The sequence below is a fragment of the Phacochoerus africanus genome, chromosome 2 (assembly GCF_016906955.1).
Source record: "Phacochoerus africanus isolate WHEZ1 chromosome 2, ROS_Pafr_v1, whole genome shotgun sequence".
Lineage (NCBI taxonomy): Eukaryota > Metazoa > Chordata > Mammalia > Artiodactyla > Suidae > Phacochoerus > Phacochoerus africanus.
Genome location: NC_062545.1, coordinates 55,601,190 through 55,627,805, shown reverse-complemented (window position 1 = coordinate 55,627,805; position 26,616 = coordinate 55,601,190). Strand labels below are relative to the sequence as shown.

Below are 26,616 nucleotides of genomic sequence, written 5' to 3'. Positions count from 1 at the left end.
TTTACTTTAACTTCTGTTTATTTTAATGACAAAACCAACAGAAATAGTGGATATAAAATAAACACAGCTAACTTCACTATTATACCTATACCAAGAATTCAGGCCAAATTCCATTCCTTCCAGAGAAGTCAAATAAACACTCACCTCTCTCAGCCTCATTCCTTTGCCATCTGCCAGGGCTAGCTGCTACTTCTACCACATTGAAAGGTCCTGGAAAATAGTCAATTCCTTGTCTACTGGCTCACATGGACAAGTATTTCCTCAAAAGGACTAAGATTCAAGCCATGGTTGACTCTTTCCAGTATCTATTCTCATCTACTCTAAGGAATGGGTAGAAACCTCAAATGCTTACAAGAACCAGAGAGGTAAAGTAAATATTTGAAGCAGATCATGTGAAGGAGAGAGCAAACCTCTTCTGAAGGGGGGCAATGTCTGGATAGTTGTTCCAAACTGACTACCTTCCCTTGGGGAAAAAGAATGTATTCCACTTGGAACAATGAAGAACAAGTTTCTCCATTTCTGGACTAGAAACATAAAAGAGTAATCAGACAATCTCTAAGCAAAAAAGGGATTTTTAAACAAGGAATGTGTAGACTTACACATATTCCATCCTATTCTGTACTATGTGATCTAGTTTTGTTTCTAGGGTGGGGAACAGAGACTTTAGTGAACTGTGACTATCTGCTTGTTATGAGAAGAAAAAAAAAAATCATTTCATATGACATCAGAGCATCAGAGATATCCAAGGTCCTCAGAATTTTCCTGAGGATCTCCCAGACCAGACTGGGCTGTTGCTACTTAACTGGATAATTAAGTCAAAAGGGAAATTAGGTTTGGTATTGCAAGATCTTTTGATTATTCAAGATAGTTAGAAATAGATTTTTTTTTCCTGGAGATTAAAAAATCATAGTCTTCAACTTCAAATAGGACTTTCAAAAGCTAACAGAACCATCCTATGTTTAGTTTCCTACTACAAGACCTGCTTCTTTAGGACAGGACCTACACCTTACTCACTTTTAACCCCCTCAGTGTTGAGACAGCCTATGTCACTTATTTATTTATTTATTTAGTCTTTTTGCCTTTTCTAGGGCTGCACCCGAGGCATATGGAGGTTCCCAGGCTAGAGGTCTAATCGAAGCTGTAGCCACAGGCCTACACCAGAGCCACAGCAGCTCGGGATCCAAGCCGAGTCTGCGACCTACACCACAGCTCACGGAAAGACCAGATCCCTAACCCACTGAGCAAGGCCAGGGATCGAACCTGCAACCTCATGGTTCCTAGTCAGATTTGTTAACCACTGTGCCACAATGGGAACTCCCTATATCACTTATTTAATAAAAATCTGAAGGAAGGACGCATGGATGGACAGACTGACTTAAGGGCTGGGACTGAAGTGATAATGAAAATTTTAGTGGAGCTGAAAAAATAAGATGCAGCAGCACAATAATTTATTTAAAGAATAAAAAAAGTCACACCTAATTCCAAGGCTTTATCTCAAGAAACTATACATCTGTCAACTGGTCTACAAAGTTATTCTGAACTAATGAGAAACTTCAATTTTCTATTTTGTTCCTGTTATACAGTGATTAAAAAGCCCCTTACCTGAGATGAGAGAAATATTAAAGAAAAAATAGCTCATGTCCAATCTAATGCTATCTCCTAAGCTAGAACCCTTGGCACTACTCTATTTGGCCTAGAAATTGCCTGACATTACTCTTCCCAGTATACTAATTTTTCTCAACATACACAACAGGCTTATTGCTAATCTTGGTCCAAGGCTATCGGTTTCCTTTCCATTTTCTATTCTTAAGAAAATTCACACAATCACCATTGCTGTAATTGTTACAACCTACAACCTCACATGGGCATTCAGCTTTCTGACTGTGGCTATCCTTCTTCTGGACTGTGATTACAATCTCTGGCTACTCAGGGGATCATGCATGCTCTGTTAATTGTCCTCTCTGTCTCATATCTCAGTTTTCCCCTCTGCACATCCTAAAATGTCCCATAATCCCTTTGTTCTACATTCTCCATTGCTCTGGAGTCGAAGGATACTTGCATTAGAGATTTAAGACATATACATTAAATACTCGCACAACACTGTCCAATGTATTAGTTTTCTTCATGTAAATTCCTTATATACATATTTTCTATTTCTTCTCTTTCTTCTTCTTCTTTTTTTTTTTTTTTTTTTTTGGCTTTTAGGGCAGCACCTGCAGCATATGGAAGTTTCCAGGCTAGGGGTTGAATTGGAGCTACAGCTGCCAGCTACACACCTGCCAGTCGGATTAGTTTTTGCTGCACCACAACCGGAACTCCATATTTCCTATTTCTTGATTAACAACTTTAAATTCTCCTACTCTGCCTCAAACTTCATTTTGGAATTATGAGTCCTCCAAAATGAAAAATTCCCATTTGGACTATTATTCTACTTTCAGAATTCTATAGCATTAAATACACAAATATATGAATACTATGCTTTATGCCAAACTTTAAGTAAAAAAACAGAATCATCTGTCTTACAAAGGAAATAAAGTTTTACAATAAATATACAAATAATTCATATATAGATATACAGAGATACAAATATATACACACACACATACATATGTAGAGAAATACATATATACACAGACACATATGTAGAGAGGGAGGGAGAAAGCATTCCTAGGGAGAAGTCATAAAATTTAAGTTACTTAAATTAGCCAGTTAAAAAAATTTTCAAGTATCTTGAAGTCAGGTAAAACTGAAATTAAGGTCCAAATACTAACAAACATAAACACAGTAACTAAATTAAGCTACTACCATCTTTCCCATAATTTAACCAAAGCACTTAAAAGAACCAACTTATTTAAAATAAAAGCCAGATGAAATTGGATTACATATAATCTTGAAAGCCACTTAGACTCACTTAAGAGCATGCCAAATATTTAAGATGAACAATGGCCCCTCATTATCTAAGAGAAAAAAACAAAAAAAGACATTCTAATCTAATTAAAAATTACATTTTTACTTTAAAAAATAATTACTAACAAAAGAAAACATACTCACCTCTTCGATTAACTTTTCATTTGGTGATGATGTACAAAGACAGACAAGGTAAGTTTGCTTAAAACTACCTTTTGTACCAATCTCTGGATGGTCAGAACACAGCTTTGCTAGAGCAGTTGCTTGAATTAACTGATTTGTTTTGATTAGATGTTTAATTCTCATATCCAACAAGATGGGACCCTCAAAAGCTAAAAATTCATTCACTTTAAAAAACAAGACATAATAGATTATTAACATTTGGTAACAGTTTATTTGCAATACAAATAGTTATAAGGAATATTTTTTAAAAAGCACAGAAACTAAAAGTCTTTTTGTTGTTGTTGTTGCAATTTGCTATTACTCTCAGGCATTACAAAATAATTGACCTTATAAGAAAAAGGAGACTATGCCACTAACTTTTAAAGGGTACATCAAATATTTTTGCCCCTGAAGTACCATTCAGAATGAGGTAAATTAAATTCTTGATAAAAATAATTTTGCATTAAATTCTGAGTCAGTGTTCTTAAAATTATATAGTAAATTCTTTTTCCACAGCTATTATTCTTGAATATCAGGAGACAGCATCTCTAGAAATTTTCAGGGCTAGGACATTATGCACTTATATGGGCAACCACAAAAGGATGTCTGGATATTCTAGAACACGAAATTCAACAAATATTGTGTTCAATACTGTTGATATAGTTTTCACTGTACAAAGGTGAAGTCTATCTTACCTTAACAGGTGTTTTAGAACAAATTTAAATATCTACAGAAAAATAAAGGGGTAGGATAGTCTGCTGAAAGTTCTGTGGGTTTGTTTTTATTAACTATCAATCAATAAACCTCAACACTTGCTGAAGACCCACTAATGCATTAACAAATTTATCATTTTCAAATCTTTGAATTTCCTAGTGCTTGCTTGATCAACTACGAATAAGAATTTAATGTGTGTGTGTGTGTGTCTGTGTGTGTGTATGAAGGAGAATTTAAATTTTAACATATGCAAATTTAAACTTTTCCCTACGTTTTCTTTACCAGAATAATAAATTTTTAAATGTCCTATAAATAAAACACAATTTCTCTACTTGTGACAGATTGGAAGACATGTCTAGTAATTTGTGAGTTAGAAGATGGAAAATAAGAGATATTGTTAGCTTCTTTAAATATTCCTTTGCCACCCACCAGTACCTTTATTTTTCAGATCTAACTACTCCACCATGAAAATAATCTTTCATAAAATAGTATGATCATGGCTCCATTAAAACCATGAGCGTATAAGCAATTTAATAAAGGATCCCAAATTTCATCCTTTTCTTGAAGTCTAGACCTTTGTACCTGCTACTTTATTATTTACACATTATAAGAAAACAAAAAAGTGAAAAGACTGAACACAGATAAACAACACTATATATGGTGCCTCTGATGATACATCTGACATATATAGGATGTTACTTTTCTTTTTTTAATATCACATTAAATTAGGACAATTATATTACAAGTATCTTTTCATACTTTAATTCAATAGCCAAAGCAAAATCTGTAAAGATCTTTAATGAAAACATTAAATAAAAGTTATTCTGGCTATAAATAAGTCATAGGCTTTTTTTAAAAAAAAGCTTGAATTTCCAGGAAACTCTAGCAATACAAATTCTGGGAATTATTTCAAATACTCCCACAAAAACTCATAATGAATAAACTCTGAAGATCATGGCAAAGAAATTATTTAAAGGTGGCAATTTTTAACAAAACTCATGACAATCTTAACAGGAGAATTTCAAATACTCCCTAAAATCTCAAAGAGCAGCATGTAAGTTAGAATAACAAAATTATACAAAATACTTTCTGTACTAACTCAAGTATAGAATATATGTTAATACTATACATTTTAAAAATAAACGTGTGTGTTTTTAAACAATGGGAAACCACTGCCACACTTAGGGCAAAATTGATTTCAAAGAAATACAGGACAGAGCAGAAAGAATTTTATAGATCATTTGTCCAGCTCCATCATTTGGCAGATGAGTAAACTGAGGCTCACAGAAGGCAAGTGACTTCCTAGGGTCATAAAGCCAATTAATGACAGAATCAGGACCAGAAAAATTCAGTCTTGCAATTTCCACCTTAACACAGTGGTGTGACGAGAAAAAAATATTATCATTTAACTGGTGTGTCTACTTCTTAGTAGGATAGCACCTTATAGCAATAAAAAGCTGTGAAGCACCATCGGCTTTTAAAGGTACATAATTAGGTATTCTGAAGCTCGTGGTTCAAATGGACCAAAAGTAGATTAGTCTACACTCAATTCTAAACACACTGGAAACTCAATTCACTCCTGTCCCGCCCCCTTTTCTTCATTTTTACTGCTTCCCTCACCCCTTTCTTCTGTATCTTTTTATTTCTCTCCAATACTGGGCATATTCTCCTTACAGAGTTATGATATCACATCAAAGACTATAAACTTAAGAAAAAAGTTTTGTGATCTTTACCCCTGAGTCACATCAAATTTCACTCCCCACCCTGCTTTACCCACTGCCATCCCAGAAAAGTAAAAATTACTTGAATTTTGCTTAGGCAGTCTGTTAATCTATTTTCTCTGTATTTATGTACTTCAGTGGGGGGGCAGGTTTTACTACATTCAAGCCTAGCAAGAGAGCTTGGATGACATAAAACAGCAATGTAAATGAATGATATTTGGCCAGTTCAATTAGGAAACAATGACCTCTTTCCCATAAAATGCTACTTACATAATAGAAAAAAGAAAAATATGAAAGATAATTAACCTAGTTATTACAATATATAAGTTGAACATTTGTGATAAACTTTTACACAAATATTAACTGAGCATGTACCATGCACCAAAACTTAAGACTAGGTCCTGACTTGCCCCCAGAGTGGAGTCAACCTGCTTACTATGTGTACATTTCCACACTCAGACTGGCACATAATTCCCTTCACAAGAATCTCTGGCTAGCTGTTTCACAAGCATCTCAAACTCTGCATACAAAAATCTCTATACCACAGTATGTGTTATCTCAGCATAAAATTGTTTCCTTCTGCCTCCTTCTCATCCTAATCTACAATCCACCATATAATTCTATCACTTCTAATCCTTAAGTACTCAATCCCATTCTTTTTCCTCTACCTCTACACCTACTATTCACCTCCTCCTCTCAGCCCAATTTGTTAATCTATCAGAACACTTTGTTGCACTCTGCTAGTCTTCTGTAGCCACTATTACTATGATCAGGGTGCTTTTTTTTTTCTTCCTAAAGCACACAATTATCTTCTCTTAGTGAAAATTCCCAAAAGGTCTCCCTTTGCCTTCAAAGGGTAAATTCCAAAATTCTCATCATGGCCTATATGAATCGGAATCACCTATTCCTTTTTAAAAATTACAATTTATATTTTCTCTTAAAATTAATTCAGTATTTGGGCAAGAAATAAAAGGCACCAAAACTGGAAAGGAAGAAATAAAATCATCTGATTATATTTGGCATAATCTTATAGGTAGAAAACCCTAGAGATGCCATTAAAAAAAAAAAAAGCCCAAAATAAAAAAACTATTAGAATAAATTAATAAGCAAAGTTGCAGGATACAAAAAGCAAAAATTAATTTCATTTCTATACACTAACAATTAACAATCTGAGAAGGAAATTCAGAAAACAATTCCATTTATAATAGCAACAAAAAGAATAAAGTACTAGGAATAAACCTGAGAGTACGAAAGTCTTATATAGTGAAACCTACAAAACATTTGCTGAAAGAAATTAAAGACAACACAAGTAAATGGAATGATCCCCATGTTCATGAATTGGAAGACTTAATATTATTAAGATGTCCAACTACCCAAAACAATATATAGATTCAATGTTATCTCAATAGAACTGCAATGGCTATTTTGTAGGTACAGAAAAATTTATCCTAAAATTTATAAGGAATCTTAGGGGACCTCAAATAGCCAAAGCAATTTTGAAAAAGAACAAAGATAGGAGGTCTCTCACTTCCTTATTTCAAACATACTACAAAGCTACAATAATCAAAACTGGCATACAGACAGGCATATAGGTGATGTAACAGAACAGAAAAAGTCCAGAAATAAACCCTTACTACTTGCAATAAGGGTGCCAAGACCACTCAACAGGAAAAGTATAGTCTTTTCAACAAATGGTGCTGGGAAAACTGGATATACACAAGCAAAAGAATGAAGATGGACTGCATAAAAAATAAACTTTAGAGTTCCCTGGTGGTCTAGTGGTCAGGATTCAGTGCTTTCACCACCATGGCCCTGGTTTGATCCCTGGTCTGGGAACTGAAATCCCCTATCAAGCTGCTATATACTGCAGCCAAAACACACACACACAAAACAAACAAAACCAGAAACTTGAAATGAACTAAAGACTTGAATGTAAGAGCCAAAACTATAAAGCTCCTAGAAGAAAAACAATTGGGAAAAGCTTCAAGATACTGGACTTGACAATGATTTATTGGCTACAACAAGGTACAGCCAACAAAAACAAACAATAAATCTACATCAAATTTAACTTCATTCTTCAAAGGACAGAATCAACAGAGTGAAAAGGCAACCTACAGAATGGGAGAAAATATTTGCAAATCATATATCTTATAATGGGTTAATGTCCAGAATATATAAAGAACTCCTACAATTCAACAACGACAAAAAAATCAAATAATCCAACTGAAAACTGGCAAAGAACTTGAACAGATATCTCCAAAGATGATATACAAATGGCCAAGCACATTAAAAGATATGTAAAATCACTAGTCATCAGAGAAATACAAATCAAAACCACAAGGAGATATCACCTCTCCATTAGAATGGCTATTATATTAAAAAACAAAAACAGAAACAAAAAAAAACAACAGGAAGTAAGTGTTGGTGAGGATGTGGAGAAATTGGAAACTTTGTATACTGTTGATAGGAGACTATAAAATGACACAACCTCTGTGGAAAACAGTCTGGAAGTTCCTAAAAAAAAAAAAAACCTATGGTCCACCTCTGGGTATATACACAAAAGAAGTAAAAGGAAGGTTTCAAGGAGATATCTGCACTCTCACAGCAGCACTACTCACAAGGGCCAAGAGGCAGAAGCAATCCAAATGTCCATGAGTAGATGAATGGATAAACAAATGTGGTATATACATACACTGCAGTATTATTCATCTTTAAAAAAGAAGGAAATCCTGTCACATGCCACAACATGGTTGAATCTTAAGAACATTATGCCAAGTGAAACAAGCCAGTCACAAAAAGGTAAATATGTATGATTCCATTTATATGAGGTAAATAAAGTAATCGAAGTCATAGAAACAAAAAGAAAAATGCTGGCTAACTGGGGCTTGGGAGTGAAGGATAGGGAAAAGGGGAAATTGTTTAAAACAGGGTTTTAATTTTGCAAGATGAAAAAGTTCTGGAGATCTGTTTCAAAACAATATGAATACACTTAATACCACTGAACAGTACGCTTAACAACGATTAAATGATATATATCATGCTGTGTGGTTTTTTACCACAATTTAAACACCACATTAAAAAAAATTAATTCTGGAGTTCCTGTCGTGGCACAGTGGTTAATGAATCCGACTAGGAACCATGAGGTTGCGGGTTTGTTTCCTGGCCTTGCTCAGTGGGTTAAGGATCTGGCATTGCCGTGAGCTGTGGTGTGGGTCACAGACGCGGCCTGGATCCCGAGTTGCTGTGGCTCTGGCGTAGGCCGGTGGCAACAGCTCCGATTAGACTCCTAGCCTGGGAACATCCATATGCCTCGGGAGCGGCCCTAGAAAGGCAAAAAAAAAAATCCAAATTCAGAAATTTAATAAAAATGTAACACTTTAAGCTCTTCATCAGTAGTTCAACTCTGGCTGTACAATTATCCTGACTTCTAAACAGTACTAATGTCTGGGGCTCATACCCAGAGACTCCAAGTTAATTGGTCTAAGGTAGACCTCCAGCATTGGTGTGTCTAAACTCTCCTTGCGACTTAAAGACCATTACTCTAAAAGTAACTATGTTTCAGTGTCCAAATTATCAGGGAGTATCTTTATCTTCATCCCACCTAGGGGGACTACATGATACATTTAAAAGAAAAAATTTTCACTTGTTGATTTCAGAATTTCTTAAAGAAAGACTTGGTTAAGTTTCATTAAACTTTCTCACTAGGTCTGAAAATTTATGATCATAACTAATTTGTTAACATGACTTGATATAAAACACAATTTTTAAAAATTAAAAAAACATGGAGTTCCCTGGTGGCCTAGTGGTTAAGGATTCAGCATTGTTATTGCTATGGCGCAGGTTTAATCCCTGGCCTGGGAACTTCTATATGCTGTAGGCATAGCCAAAATATTGTAAAAACATAAAAATTAAAAAAATAAAAAATTAAAATAAAAAATTCCATTTTATAGGCAAACCTAGTAAGTACACAACCCTAAAATTTTTGTGTGAAATAAGATTTAATTATTGCCATTACATTTAATTAAATTCTGACATATTTACCCATGAAACATTATTATGAAATACACTCATTAGAAGAGAAATAATGAGTATTTTAGGATGTCTACAAAGCCAATTAATGTGGGTTTTAAAATCACTTTCAGTAAAAATAAAACCTTAGTGGTCATTATATTTAGTTATGTAATAACAGAATATTATTAAGGGGCTAACAAAATGCAAAATAAAAGCATCAGCCTGAGGAGAGAGAACACTTTTACAAGCTTACTGCAGTTAAGTTCTATCAGATAATTCTATCCAGAGTCACTGATTCTCAACAATCTAATGGTTTCCACATAAGTAAAAGTCAATCTAAATTAGCAGTGATTTTTTAAAATAAAATCTAAAATATTCCACTTACTTAAAAAGACAAGGTCAGGTAAAAGCAAAAGAGAGACAAGGCAAAAATTTTTTTAAAAAACAAAAGGACAACAAAATAATTTAGGAAATCTATATTTCTAAGAGTACTTAATTTATAGTCTATAAGGTGTTATTTTTAGTGACTTTCTATAAGAAACATCCTAACACCAACAAACCAACAAACAAAAAACCCCAAAACAAAAACGATCAAAAAACAGCCGCCAATAGATTTAAGTCTAGATCTCAGAATCTCCCCCTTTTGGTATTCTCTATGTAGACAGGTAAAGATATAAAAACATATATAAGATACAGCAAAAGTATAAAGTAAGAGAACTGGAGATTTACTATCCAAAACTAAATTCAGCTGCATGTAATCAGATCTGGTTTCACCCTATTTATCTAGAAAGTATTTGTTAATATTTGCTCTCACCTCCCATCTCCTCTTCCCTTAAAATATTATTACATCTTAGATATGTTAATATCTGGTAAACCAGGGAGTACATTTTTCCATTTTCACTTTAAAATACCAAGTTTATTACTGAAATAAAGACTTATTTTCTCGCACAGCTCTGAATGATTTATAAGTCCTGTGGAAAAACCAAAGCTCTAGAAATTTCCTTTGAAAACCAAGGAGTTCAGAAAAAAAGAGAGAGAGAGAGAACCATAGGGCTTAGGATTTAAGAGAGAACTGGCAAGCTGATAAAAACACAATTTATACAACTGCAAATTATTCCAAAATAGAAGGGAAAGGACTGGAGGAATTAAGTGACTGTTAATAGGAGCTCTTTCAGAGTTTAAATTTACAATAATGACATAGAACAAAGAAGAAAAAGCGGTCTCAGGACCAAGGATACAGGCACTACGCATCCTTGCAGACTGTTATTAAAGTTAAAACTCAAGATGACCACTAGTTCACCAAAAAAGTTGAGAACAATCAAAATGGTGGAGGTGGGTAACTTCCTGAGAAAGGCCTGTTCCTTGGGTTTGATTATGTATTACTTATGATGACAGAGAAAAGGAGAATTTATTCTGTTTTTTTGTTTGTTTGTTTTTGTTTTTGTCTTTTTAGGGCCGCACCTGTGACATATGGAGGTTCCCAGGCTAGGAGTCCAATAAGAGCTGTAGCTGCCGGCCTATACTACAGCCATAGCAACTTCGGATTCAAGCCATGTTTGCAACCTACACCATGACTCACGGCAATACTGGATCATTAATCCACGGGGCAAGGCCAGGGATCAAACCTGCGTACTCATGGATGCTAGTCAGATTCGTTTCCACTGAGCCACAATGAGAAACCTAGAATTTCTTTATTTTTATGGTGGTTCTGATAAGAGGCTTTACATTGAAAAGGGCAGAACAAACAATGGAGAAAATGGAAATAGAATGGAAAATACAATTTTCAAAATGGGGCTGAAAGTACATTTTGCAAACTGTAGACTAGAGGAATAGATATATTCCTAAAAGTCTCAAAATTAATTATAGTAAAAACATAGATTTGAGTGTTCAGGGGTAAAAGTGTGATTGTTAAGAGCCAAGACATATTCATCAAACATAAGTTAAGATTATACTTTCCAAAAATTATCTCAAAATGGATCACAGACCCAAATGTAAAATGCAAAACTATAAAACTTCTAGATGAAAGAGGAGAAAAATCTGTATGACCTTGGGTTTGGTAATATTTGTAGATAAAACACCAAAAGCACAATCCAGGAAGAAAAAAATGATATATTGGGCTTTATTAAAATTTAAAACTTAGGCTCTCTGGAAGGCATTAAAAGGAAAAGGACAAGCCAACAGAGTAAAAGACCATATTTGCGAAACTCCTAACTCCTAAAGGACTTGTAGCAAAATATAACACAGAACAGAGGCTCAACAATAAGAAAACAACCTGATTAAAAAGTAGGCAAAAAATATAAAACAGCTGCCTAATCTAAAGAGATATATAGATGGCAAATACACATGTGAAAAGATGTTTAATATCATTTGCCAGTACAGAACACAAATTAAAACAACAATGTGATATCACTACACACCTATTAGAAAATGACTGAAATTCTCCAAACAGACACTATCAATTATTGGTGAGAATCTAGCGCAACATGCAGAATGGTACAGCTTTGCAGTTTCTTACAAAGCAACATAATGTTACCATATGTCTTAGCAATCTTACCCCTAGGTATTTAGCTAAATGATGTGAAAACTTAGATCCACAGAAAAACTTGTATGCAAATGATATCACAGTTTTATTCATAAATACTATAAACTGGTAGTAAATACAATGTCCCTTAATGGGTGAATGGATAAACTATGGTACATTCATACATGGAATACTATTTGGCAATATCAAGGAATGAGCTATTAAGCTACTCAAATACATAGATGAACGTTACATGAATGTTGCTAAGTGAAAAAAGCAAGACTGAAAAGCCTAAATACATATATTAATATACATAAATTTTTTTTAGGGTCACACATGTGGCATATGCAAGTTCCCAGGCTAGGGGTCGAATCAGAGCTGCAGCTGCTGGCCTACACCACAGCCACAACAACGCAGGATATGAGCCGGGTCTGCAACCTACACCATAGCTCACAGCAATACCGGATACTTATTAACCCACTAGCGACGTCAGGGATCAAACCTGCAACCTCATGGATACTAGTCAGGTTCGTTACCACTGAGCCACAACAGGAACTTCAAAAGTCTATAATTATATGACAATCTCCAAAAGGCAATATCATAGGCATGGTAAACGGGTCAATAGTTGTCAGGTGTTCAGAAGAGGACTGAACAGATGAAGCACAGTTAATTTTCTAAGGGCAGTAAAACTATTCTATACACTGTAATGATGGATATATGTCAAAACCTATAGAAATTTACAACACAAAGAAGAAAACTTAAGGTATGTAAATATCATATATATTTATACACACACACATATATATGAATGAGGCTGGGAATCCCAGGATAGAATGCAGAATATGACAAAAGCATCTGTCTTACAAATGTGACGAAAGAACTTCACTGAAAGAGGTGGGAGAATAGGATGCTCATCTAACTAACTTTGGATGGAATCGGTAAGAATGGAAAAAGGACCTGTACTTCAATAAAGTTGTTTTCCATAGGGGTACAGGTTATCAATTCTGAAACTACTATACATGTATACTAGGACTGATTAAGTATATGGATGGTCAATGGTAGAAGCAGCAAATCTGAAGACCACATACTGTATATTCCAATTTTATGACATTCCAATGAAGTGAGAAGTTACAGATAAGCAAGAAGAGAAAGCTAAAATGATCCATGTAATATAGATTAGAATTGAAGACATCAGTCTAAACGCTCATTTTAGTTTAATATAGATAGAGCTGGTTACATATAGAAACATTAACAGATACGTGTACATACACAGATTAGTCATATGCATTTTCTTGCTTTGTCTGCTGAGAGATCCCAGAAGCAACAACACCCCAGTAGCAGTGAACACACTCAACTACCAGGTCTTGGTTTCTAATGCTATTCTCCAATAAAAGCAATCAGGGGTTCCTTGGAGAAGTAGCTGATTCTAGGATTAGAGCAGGAAATATGCACAATAAGCCTGGGGCATCCTATAGTGCCAGAAAGCAAGGAAGTACTAAAACAAAAAAACATAACCCACAATGATGGGGATATATCAAAGGAACATAAAAGTTAACTCAAAGAGTTCCCAATGGCCCCAACTGGAACAATTTGAGCAACAAATAAACTAATATTGGATTATGACCAAAGTGTAAATATCCATGAGTCCATACTGATATAAACACATACATAAATAAGTGGGAAATAAAAGACAAATTTCCTGTGAACTCCAAATAATCTGTGTAGATACTGCCTCCTCAAGGAGGTAGAGATTAATTCTTCACTTCTTAAGTATGGGCTGCAAGTGGTAACTTCTTTCTAAAGAGCACAGCATGGAAAGACAGAAAAAAAGTAATTTTATAATAGAGAAACCTGACAAACACACTACTTTTGTCAGGTGATTAAGGTTAACATCAACAGTGAGAAGTCATGTTGATAATATGTACCTCTGGTATGATGTGATGACAATGGCGCTTTACCTCTGCGATCTTCCTCCCCAAAACCCCTAAGCCCAGTTGTGATCATGAGAGCAACATTAGGCAAATCCCAATCGGGGGATATTCTACAAAATACCTGACCAGTATTCCTCAAAACTGTCAAGCTTATAAACAAACAAGGAAAGTCTGAAAAACTGTCACAACCAAGAGGAGCCTAAGGAGATGATGACTAAATGTTATGTGGTATCCTGGAACAGAAAAAGGACATCAGGTAAAAAACTAAGGAAATCTGAATAGGCATGGATTTTAGTTAATAACAAAGTATTGATACTTGTTTATTAATTGTGGCAAATGTATCACATTTATGTAAGATACTAATAGTCGGGAAAACTGGTTGTGGAGTTTTGGAAACTCTTCACAACTTTTCTGTAAATCTAAAAATATTTGGCGTTCCCATTGTGGCTTGGTGGTTAACAAATCCGACCTAGGAACCATGACGTTGCAGGTTTGATCCCTGGCCTTGCTCAGTGGGTTAAGGATCCGGTGTTGCCCTGAGCTGTGATGTGGGTCACAGACACGTCTCGGATCCCGAGCTGCTGTGGCTCTGGTGTAGGCTGGTGGCTACAGCTCCAATTAGACCCCTATCCTGGGAACCTCCATATGCCATGGGAGCAGCCCTCGAAAAGGCAAAAAGACAAAATAAACAAATGAAATACTCTAAAAAGTTAATTTAAAATTAATTAGGTCAGACTAACCTCAACATTAAACAATCTTACATAATTCAACTCTAGCCAAAGACTTCTTGTGGTCTTTCATCAAATCTTTATGGACGAGACATAAGGAAAGACATATTTGATGAAACAACCATAATCAAAAGGTACTAATTAACTGAAAGCAAGCAAGACGATTTCCAAAGTTATCCCAGGGGTTAGGTTTCTGAATATAACCTTTTTAATGGTTATTATTAGAAACCTGGATGCTAACCGACTGTAAACTAGTAAGATCTGCTTAAACTGGGAAGGACAAAAACCCTTGAATTAACAAAATCAAGATTTAAAAAGATACTGACAAGTTGCACAGAAAATGAACCTAAGACAGTGAAATTTATTTAAATTAAAAAAAAAAAAAACTTTGTGTGCTAAAATACAACATATAAAAATGTAAACAGAAGTTCTCCTTTGGCACCAAGGTTAAGGATCCAGCATCGTCACTGCAGTGGCTCAGGTTGCTGCTATGGTGTGAGTTCCATCCCTGGACCAGGAATGTCCCACATGCCATGGGTGACGCCAAAAAAAAAGTAAATACTCTAAGAGTTGCATACATTTAAAAAATTTTTTTTGGTGTGATTTTAGTAATCTTACTGAGTTGTGAGAATAAGGCTGTCACAAAAGGTAATGTCAACTTAAGTCACAATAGGATGAAGGCGGAGAGAGTACCAGTGACCTCAGAGCTGGCAAGATCTACCCATGAAAGAGAACAAACAAAATGCACTAAAGAGTCTGGAACCATGACTGCACATATAAAATCATGCTGCACCAGGACAGCTTTTAGTCTTTAGAATAAAAGATGACAAAGTGTAAACATGATGGTGACCTTAACTATCTCAATTGCTATAGCATGAAAGAGGGATTTATACTGTTAGGTATGCTTTAGGAAAGCACTAGATCCAAAAGATGGAAACTCTAAGAATGTAGTTTTCACAATCTAAACAACAAAGCAGGCTACAAATGACTGAATTACACAGTTTCCATTCTCAAGAAGTGTTGGAGCAAAGGCCCATTTATTAGTGAGGAAGTTAAAACTGGGTAAAAAATAAATGAGCATTCAGTGCCTTTCCAATCCTGAGATTATAACTAAAGAAAGGTACAAATAATGTTTTCCTATGATATTCAAAGGACATCTACTTGAATTTTGCTGGTTTAGTTATTAGGGTTACCTTATCCCAGAGATGCTAAAACCTTAAAGTGAAACCAGCATTTTTAACTGAGTCCCATGTACTCTCAAATCCCTCACTCAAACAGCATGTCTTGATTTAGCTGGGTTTCAGTAGTTCCAAAACTAGTCAACAAAAATTATTTAAAACAAATCAGGATTAAGTGGATTACCTACTTTTCAAATACTATATCGAACCTTCAAAGGCTTAGCTATAAACACTAATGAGCACAGCCTAATATAGAATACTGATTATTGTCTGAGTTCTAGCTCTTCTTGTCAAACTTGCTATAGGCCAGCATGGGTTAAACTAAGGGGCTGGCTGGATATACTGTATAAAAGACTAGAAGTTCCCTGGTGGCTCAGTGGGTTAAGGATCCAGCATCGTCACTGCTGTGGCTCAGGTTGCTGCTGTGACGCAGATACCATCCCTGGCCCTGGAACTTCTGCATGCCCAAGTATAGCGCCCCCCACCCTCCAAAAAACTAAAAATTCCACATGCTATAGAGCCATCAAATTTGAAAATGTAAATAAATTAGTATGTATATGTAAAATGTTAATTCCTTTGAGTTTTACAAAGGAGGAAGTAAGTCTGTGTGAGTATCCATAAAATAACTCTCATCAAAAACTTATTTTAACAGAGGATCAAGTAAAGATTGCAGCTGCAAAGTCTCTCAGTCATGTAACATCTCTCTGGTTGCCTCATGAGTTGTATTAAATCTGGCTACCTACGATCCATCTGCTACTACAGAACTCTTGCCTGCATAGTCCAAATTATTCCAGTAGCTATGCCAGGTGAAAATCAAGAAATAAGCAGCACAGAGTTGGGCGAGGACATTTGTTAACAGAAACAATGTTAGGCACATTTGAACAAGTAAAGAAATTGAGCACATATTATTTTAAAATAAATTTTAAATCCCTGCTAAGATAAAGGTTCCATTTTCCTGCATTAGGATAATGTGTGAGTTGGGCAAAGATGCTCTTCAGAAACTGCCAACAGAAAAAAGGAGTTAATCCTTTATTTCAGTTCAGTGTAAGTTTCTTAGGCTGGGTGCAGCATGGCATAATATAAAAAGGAGAGAGGTTGGGGACCTCACTTTAATTCCTGGCTCTACCTCACATCACTGGCATGTGACGTAAAAAACAATCTTTCTGAGCCTCCATCTTCTCACCTGCAAAATAGGGACAATAAAGACACTACTTTTTTCACAGGATCATTGTGAAAGTTAAATGAAACCATGCATATAAAAGCACATTTCAAACTTTTAGGAATTATGCAATGTAATTTGATATTATTATTAATATATTACATCTAATATTCCCAAAGCTGAGAAGACTAGAAAGTGTAACTGGTTATAGAAATAAAAAACAAGCTGATATTACTATATTGGGGAAAAAAGCTAATATGTCAATGGCAAAAAAAAAAAAAAATACCCTTAAACTAAAATTCTCAACTTTTAGATGTTCTTCTTCTTCTTATTTTAAATAATGAGGCTCCATTTCTCCAAGGTCTGAGAACACTGTAGCTAATCTGAGGATATACTCAAAGGATGGGAGATAACAAAAAAAAAAAAAAGCTTTTGGTGAAAACTAAGAAACAGACAACCTTACTAAAACTATCCAAAAGACATGGTGAAATATGATAATGTGAGAAAAAAGAATGTATATATGTGTGACTGGGTCACCTTGCTGTACAATAGAAAATTGACAGAACACTGTAAACCAGCTATAAAGGGGGAAAAAAAAAGATAAGGAGAAATATGTTAAAAGCGGAATCAGAAACAACTAGCTTGAAGGAAATTTGGAGACTAGCTGGGAAGCCTTTTGGTAAATATCCAAGTACCAGAAGAGTTAGCAAAAATGAGCTTATACTACTCTGTTATCACACAGCAAAATACCTAGAGTTTGCTATCATTCAGCAAGAAAAGCATAAATAAACAATGGAAGAAGCTTATTTACTTCTCTAGTTAAATGCCTTGGGAAAGCTTAGGGTGAAATGCATGCACCTTCCTAAACAATTTCAAGTAAGTACCAAAGACAATAACTGTGCTCTTTTTTGTGGCATATATATTTTTTTGAACTCTGGGTTAGTCATCAACTTCTAATAGGATACCTGCCAGTTTAAGTTTAACTGGGATCTTTATTGCCTAAGCCCACAAGATAACAACGAAGCAGGATAAAGTGAGTCTGAGCTGTTTGAGAAAGAGTACTAATCATAGAGACAGAAGACTTGAGAGTTCCAGTATTAATTTTTTATTCTATTTTGAAGAAAATCATTTCACTATTCTATTTCTGCTTCTCCATCTGTCAAATAAGTTAGTTATCAAATACAAGCTAGATTGCCACCTGTCAGGATGCTGCAGAGGGAATTCCTCTGAAGAAATGATGCTGAGAAAAAATTTGAGTTTTTCAGTTACTCTAAGATTGTATAATCCTATAAATACATCTTCCCCCAGTAAAATAAAGTGAAGGGCCTCAAGCACCTCTTATAAAATTTAAACGGTCCTTCTTAGAATATCTTGAGATGAATTATATCAAAACAATTTTTAGTACTTATTTTTTCTAGTCCAATTATTCTTTCTTTTTTTTTTTTTTTTTTTTTCTCTCTCTCTCTCTCTCTAGAAAATTTACCTTTATCCTTATCCAATGGTTCCTGGGAAAGAATAGTGCACAGTACCGGGTTTTTCCACACCCCAGTTTCTTGAGCTAGAGTAGCTAAAAAATGCAATTCACAGCTGCCATTCTCCATCAGCTTTTCATGAGCTACCTATAAATATTAAATAAACATCCAAAGAATTACAACAGATTTTTAAAAGCAAGCTTATCAGGCTTTAAATATAATACTAAACTTTTGAAAAATAAGACTTTTATTTTAAAATTTTCATGTCACATTACAAAGTGCTGAATCCTTCTAATTTTTAAAGATGATTCTCAAGGATAAGAATTATATTAATTATAAATTTTAAATAAATACAATGTATTTCTAGAAATAAGTCTATGTTATTTTTTCCACAAAAAAAGTAAACCAAGAGCAAAGTTATTTCTCAAGGAAGCTATCAGAGTATCCATAGCATGGAATACCTTACACATTTCATATCCTCTGTGTTAGTAAAAAAAAAAAAAAAAGTTCCAAAAAACTTTCTACCATTAACACATAACAAATCTGCATCAAGGCCTAAGTGACAACTTGTATACACACATTTCAATAAAAGTGACTTACCAAAAGAAAACAACTACATGTATGATTTTTTTCATTTATTCGTTAAAGCTGAGACTGAACCTTGCTTACTTGTTTTCAAGAGTTCAAGCAACTGACCTATTCTTCAGGCCACAAAAGATCAACAGTTTTAATTCAATTCAGAAAATGTTTATTGAGAATTTCAATGGGTAAAGTACTAGGGAGGAGAGCAATTAATCCCTGAATTTATTGGGCTTATCCTCTAGTGGAGTAAAGAAATGTTTAAACAGTTAAAACACAGGCAAAATAAAACAAATGTTGTTAAGCAGGTATAAAATAAGCCCAAGTAAGCTCTGAAATGAAAGCAAAGTGTCACAGAAATTCTTAAAGCTGCAAGTTATGTTTATATAAAAAGTCTGTTACTCAAAACCATAAAAATTTTCTCACTGCAACAAGTTCAACTGCTTTACAAAATTTTCTTTGAGCAACTACTGAGAGCTACCATACTGGGGTTTAAAGAGTTATTTCCCTCTCATTAACTCATATGAAAAAACTATCAACTAATGTTATTGTTTCGAAAAGGAGAGTTTAAAAGTTTACCTTATGTTGACAAACAAAATAAGTAGTATGAGGAATTCAGTATTTGCATATAAACAATAATTAATTCTGTGGCAGATTGTATCTGAATGCCAAATAATTTAAAAAGTCCTGAAATAATCGTTTACCTAAAAATAAACACTTGCTAGGAAAAAAACCTGATACAAGTTACTAATATGCTGAAGTAGAAACTGCATAATTAAAAAGTTAGTTGCAATGTCGACAAACAGGACAAGACACTTTCATTTCAACAGTTATTAAGTATTTACTATGAATAAAACACTATGTAGAACCTTACTGTATAAAGATGTGAATCCTACCTTCAAGAATTTTGCATTTGATACAGATTTAATGATTAATATTAAAACAGGAAAGTTAATTTCTATGCCTAACTATAGTTTATTTCACATGCTTCTAAAATTTGAGACTAATCCTCTTTTTTATTATATCTTCTACAGAAAAACATAAAGCCAAAAGATATTTTAGGAACTCTGGCTAGAGAAGTAAAGAAACAACTATACATTTTGAGACTAGCTAGTAGGAATATTCTTTTTAAGTCACCATTTATTCAAAACTTACTTGAAGTTATATCCAGCACAATCTAGTGCTTAAACAAAATTTAACATTCTTAAAAATACTAAAAACAACTAAGTGCTAAACTATGTACTTTTATAAGTGGAATAATAGCACTAAATAAAAGAGATAAAGCATGTGTTTTCAGATATAGGAGAAAAATTATGGGCTATGGAATAAAGAACCTTGGTTCAAATAACTACTTTGTTATATTAGCTGTATAAGTTTGGGCAGATAAATATTTTAGAGTTGAGCCTCAGTTTCCTCACCTTTAAAATGGGAAAAATATACCTACCCCCACAGTTTTCGTAAAGATTAAATGAGACATCTTATATTTTTATAAAGCATATTGCAATTTTCATCAACAGTTTACTGTTCCTAAATACAAATGAGGTTATTTCCTTTTGTATTCCCTTACTGCTCTGGCAAAGCTCTAATTATCTGATCTTAAAGAACAATGGAATATTCACCAATTTATTTAAATTGTACATATACACTTAGCAAACATTTATTGATCATCTACTATAGGCAGGACACTAAGGTTAATAAGAACAGCAATTAATGTTTGTCATTACTTAGATCTTTTAAAGTTTAACCAAATATTATATTAAGAATAGAGAAAAACTGTATAAAATATACCTAAATTAAATCTAGTAGGTAAAAATTCTCACCTGCACTAGTGTCTGAAATTGTTCCCACTGTTTATCAGATAATTCAACAGGCAGACACAGTAAAAGTTCAACACAGCTTCTAAAAAACAAAAGTTGGTAAAGATACAAAACACTATTAAAATTCAAAGTAAAATAAGATGAATAATTTTAATACCATCAGTAGATGCTCCATAACTAAACTACTTAAAATTAAACTGTCGTAAGACCTGAGATATAGAATAAAAACAAAAAAGCTAAATCTAATTTTTTATTTACTCAAAAGGTCTACTCACAATGCCAAGCGTTCCAGAACCAATGCTACATTTTCACATTCAGAGGTAAGATAAGGTCGGGCTTTAACATAACTTTGGATAGCCACTGTGTATACCTCCAATAAAGGTAAAGGATCTTCTGAAGTTTTCCATTTCTCTGCATATTCAAGGAGTGTCTGTTTTGGAAGGAATAATAAAAAGTATTCAATATAAAAAAATACGTATTGACTAATAAACTTTCTCTTTCCTCCTGGAGAAATTTTGAAAAATAACTTTTATTTATAAAAAGTAGTTTATCCTGATTAAAATATTAAAAGTAATAAAACCATAATCTTATTTCCAGAAGCTCTTTGTAGGAAAAACGATTAGTGTTAATTCATCTAATAATAGCATCATTTCATGAAGTCTGGATATTTATTTATTTTTCACTCATTCATTTTTATGGCTGCACCTACGGCATATGGAAGTTCCTGTGCCAGGGACTGATTCCAAGCCACAGCTGCAATCTACACCACAGCTGCAGCAACACTGGATTCTTTAACCCACTGAGCTGGGCTAGGGAACAAACCCATGCCTCTGCAGCAACCCAAAACACTGCAGTCAGATTCTTAACCCTCTGCACCACAAGAGGGAACTCCAAGGCTGGTTTTAAACAGTGCGAGCATTATCTCCTCTCTTTCCTATTCAAAATGCCATCTTTCATTCCCAAATTTCTAGGATCTAAAAGTTATTTTAAAAAAGACACCTGGGCAAGTAGTACTTGATCAGGCATGCAGCAAAGAATTTCAAATATTTATGTTTTCTATTTTTGATGTAAGTAACATAAAATTCAACATCCAATAATAAATGAATTGCATATGGTCAGAAAAGACGTAATTTTTTGGTAAATAAAAAACAATGGTATATAGCATATTACTGGTTTTTATGACAAGCTTTATCATTAAAAAGTCATCTAAAGATATTTAACAGATAAAATCACTATTAAAGATATTTAAAGAATTATTATAAGGTAAATTTTTGTAATAAAGAAAGTCCTTGCTTTTTTCTTTTTTTTTGGCTTTTTAGGGCAGCACCCACAGAACATCCAGGTTCCTAGGCTAGGGGTCAAATCAGAGCTTTAGCCACTTGGCCTATGCCATAGCCACAGCCACACCAGATCCGAGCTGTGTCTACGACCTACACCACAGCTCGTGACAGATCCTTAACCCACAGAGCAAGGCCAGGGATTGAACCTGTGTCCTTGTGGATACCAGTCAGATTCGTTTCCACTGAGCTATGACGGGAACTCCATAAAGTGCTTGCTTTTTAAAATAAAAAGCACTCCTCCATCCATTAAATGAAGCGAGTACTTCAAATATTTCACCTTATCAGAATTACTAAAAGCAAAAACAAAATGCTGTTTATCCTACAGAATGAAGAGATGGAAGAAACTGGTGACAATAATTAAAGACACCCACATATTCTCTAATTACTAAAATCACGAGTTTCTAAAAACTAAAAGATTCTACAATTACGCTAAATGAAGTAGAACTCTAATTAAATGTTTTTATGATACAGAAGACTTCCACAATTAATCTTCTCACACTTCAGGGTTTAAGACTCATCAAAACACGGCAATTCAGGTGTTATTTCCTAGAAAAGAAGATATATCTTGAAGGAAAAGTCCATGAGGTCTTATATACTCTGGCATAAAGATACAGCTTCTTAAAAATGTGCAGGGAGGGAGGGAGGAAAGAAGGAAGGAATTTTATTCTACTATCCCACACTCAAAAGAAACACTTATTACCTTGTCCTCTCTGTGAACCTTTAGATACTAGTAGTAGTAAGTGAACAGAGAGAGTAAAGAAGAAAAGGAAGAACTGAAGGGTAATCTGGGGAATTAAAGAGCAACATAATAACAACATACTTTCTGAATAGTCAAATATTCATAGACCCTGACCCTCTCCAAGTTGGACAAAAGTGCAGGTAACCTGAAGGTCCAGTACTTGCAACTGGCAGCTGAAGTTAAGGGCAATCTCGTGGGACTGAGCCCTTTTAACACATGGAATCTGATGTTAATTCACCTGAACTGTAGGGCACCCATACCTATTTGGTACTGGAGAGTCTGAGAAGTGGTACTGGAAAAGACACCATATATTTGATGTCAGCGGTACAAGAATCTCTCAACGGGACTTAAAAAAAAATCTAAACCAAGTGCACCAACTGAATGAAAAAAAAAAAAAAAAACCTGCATTCTGGAATTCTTTTGTGATTATCTCTTTACTTCAAGGAATAAAACTGAGTATGTTCTGTGTCTAAGATACGTTATGGGTGCAAATGTTGGCATGGTTGGTTTTAGTGTTATAACCAAGGAAGGTTATTTTATGGTGATATGGTGGAGAATGACCTCATTCATATTTTCAAGATTTCCAGAATACCAACTCTGCATATAACTCTTCAGCTAGATTCTGTCTTTCTACATAGTTATTAAATAATAATTTTCTTTTTCTGTTAAAAGAAGTTTAAATGTCTAGGGAATTTCATGCCTGGCAAACACACCCAATCTAAAATGGATTCAATTGAACACTTAGGTTTCCCCTATTAGTCCCCCTGCACTAATGAATCAATTTCTCGTAGTAGTTTTAATTTTTCCTGGACAAGAAAATATATCATATTGACTTCCCAAAAGCTCCGAAATTACAAGCTTCTTCCTTGTCTCCCAACTCTCAAAAAAAACCCAAAAACCAAAAAACAAAAAAAAAACCCTAAAAAAATCACACATATTTATATTTTGCCCAAGCCCTGTATTTTTTAATATTTCTAGCTCCGCAAAAGGTACTTAGACAGTACTTCTTTGTGTGTGTGTGTGTGTGTGTGTGTGTGTTTTGTCTTTTTAGGGCTGCACTCACGGCATATGGAAGTTCCCAAGCTAGGGGTCAAATTGGAGCTGTAGCCGCCAGCCTGTGCCACTGCCACAGCAACGTGGGATCCAAGCCAAGTCTGCGACCTACACCACAGCTCACGGCAATGCTGGATCCTTAACCCTCTGAGTGGGGCCAGGGATCCAACTCACATCCTCATGGATACTAGTCGGGTTGGTTAACCACTGAGCCATGACGGGAACGCCTACATTACTTCTTTCCTTTATATAATTCTGTCCTCAGTGGAAAAATAAAAGTTTTTAAACTTTATAATCAAAGATGAGTTCTTTGGAGTATAACAGAGTCCGAATTGATGAGAAAAGTAACTGACACATCACAGAATGCTAGAACCATACAGCTCATTAAAAATTATAATCTTTTGCCTCACTTTACAGAAGAGGAAAGAGGGAGAGGAATCAGATTCCAGTGAAAAAGGCAGACCTTTTAAGTGGCTTTTTAATAGTCTGGGAATAGTGTAATAGGGAAAGGAGAGATGAAAAGGATCACAGTAGATTACTAGAGACAAGCATGAAAAAGAAAACTAATGACATGCTCATACTGATTACATATAGGAGAATAAGTTTAAAAGTTGGGTTAAAAAGCAATTATTTATTTGTATAAAACTATGAGTTGATATTAATAACCAGTAACTTATTCTGTACTGATAGCAGAGCTTCCCTTGTTTCAAGATACCAAGATCAACAGAATCACTGTGAAACTGGAAACATCACTGACATGACTGGTTAATAAATTATACTTTCTTCAATTAAAAACGTAACTATTTATATCTACTACCTTAGTCTACACAAGGGCTTTCCGGCCAGAATTCCAGAATAATCACACTCACATTCTTTACACAGACTCAGAAGAGACCTTAAAGATCACTTAACTTCTGTTTTTACAAAATTAAAGAGTCCAGTGACCAACAATTTGAATATTAGTTGAATCAGTAATTAGCAAAGCCAGGGCAGCCTCAGTCTTTGTGAAACATTCTATCCACTACAAACAAATACTGTTTGTGGTAATGTCACAGAACTATAAACTGGTAATTACTTTATTACTTCAGTTATTCCTCCTAACTCTGGAAGGTTACATACAATTTATCAAATTTTCTAGGCACAGCAGAATTAGATAATTTGACTTCTTTATTGATTAAGGTTATTTTAGCTAAAAGTAAGAAAATATAACTCAAAGCTGCAAAAACAATAAGAAAGGTTTCTTATACACTAACAAATTAAGAGGAAAGGTAGGTTCCAAAATTGGCCAGTTTAGTAGCTCAACAATGTCTTCAAGGACCCACCTCTGTCTTGTCTTCATCCTGCCATTCTCTGGTGAGAGCCCTACCCCAATACCCAGGTGTCAGCAATAACCAGAAGAAAAGATGCAACCACCACTTCATGTGCATCTTTTTTAAGAACAAGGAAATCTTTTCCGAAAACCCCAAACCAATTTCTATCAGTAAATTTCTCCTTGGGTCTCAATGGCCAGAATTTCATCATACATGTATGCCAAAAATCATGTAGCCATAAAGGAACTTCATGGTTGACTTTTAAACCACTCAAATCCCACTCCTTCAATGTTTCTCTGCAGCACTAAGCCATATGGAGGAAGGAAAATGTGTGAATAGAATCAGGATTCTATTAGGAAGGTGGGGAAGGGACCTAAGTCTCACATTTTGGTTGCCTCACCAATGGTTTTTATTCCCATGTGTGTTCAAGAACAAGAGTGTGTGTGTGTGTATTTATAGTCATATACAGATACAAATATGAACAAAGACAAAAGTCACTGTGATGTGGTTTGGAAAGGGGTATGGGAGGGAATGGTATAGATGATATGAGGGAAAGAAACCTAGAAATCTTCCTATAAGGCACCAGATGGTTTCCACTAATGAGTAAACTAAGTATGTTAAGAATATTTAAAACTGTGGGAGTTCCCATTGTGGCTCAGTGGGTTAAAGACCTGACATAGCATTGGTGAAGATGCAGGTTCAATCCCTGGTCTTGCTCAGTGGGTTACGGATCTGGCATTGCTACAAGCTGTGGCGCAGATCACAGATGTGGCTCAGATCTGGCATTGCTGGAGCTGTGGCACAGAACTGCAGCTGCAGCTCTGATTCAACCCCTAGCCTGGGAACTTCCATATGCCACAGGTGCGTACATAAAAAGAAAAACAACAACCCCTCCCAAAAAAATGTGTTCTAAGAAGAATGATTGAAGGAACTAAGGACAGGATGCTTAATCTAGACAATAAATAATATTTACTGAATATTTACTGTATTCTAGGCACTGTTCTGCAAACTTTACATGTACTACCTATTAGCAATTAGATAAATTACAGTAATATGCTTCTATCAAAATGGACACATTAAGGCATAAAACAGTTAAAGCAACAAATAAGCCCCAACTAGAGGCAGGGAGGAGTCAAACCTATTAAATAGTCTGACTTCAGAGCCTGAGTTCCTAACTACCATCTATACTCTACATTTCTAGAGAAACAAAACTTTGATTCACAGCAAATTAACAAATCTGAAGACTTTTCACATAAAAGTCTTATTCTGTGTGG

General features: G+C 34.7%; 1 protein-coding gene across 1 annotated transcript in view; it reads right to left on the bottom strand.

Annotated features, from left to right (window-relative positions):
• The window catches only part of ZNF292 (zinc finger protein 292), a 95,225-nt gene that overhangs the window by 24,545 nt on the left and 44,064 nt on the right, over positions 1-26,616 (bottom strand). Inside the window, 4 exon segments of the mRNA XM_047760698.1 lie at positions 3,052-3,254; positions 18,516-18,651; positions 20,904-20,982; positions 21,176-21,330. Coding sequence (XP_047616654.1) covers positions 3,052-3,254; positions 18,516-18,651; positions 20,904-20,982; positions 21,176-21,330 — 573 coding nt within the window.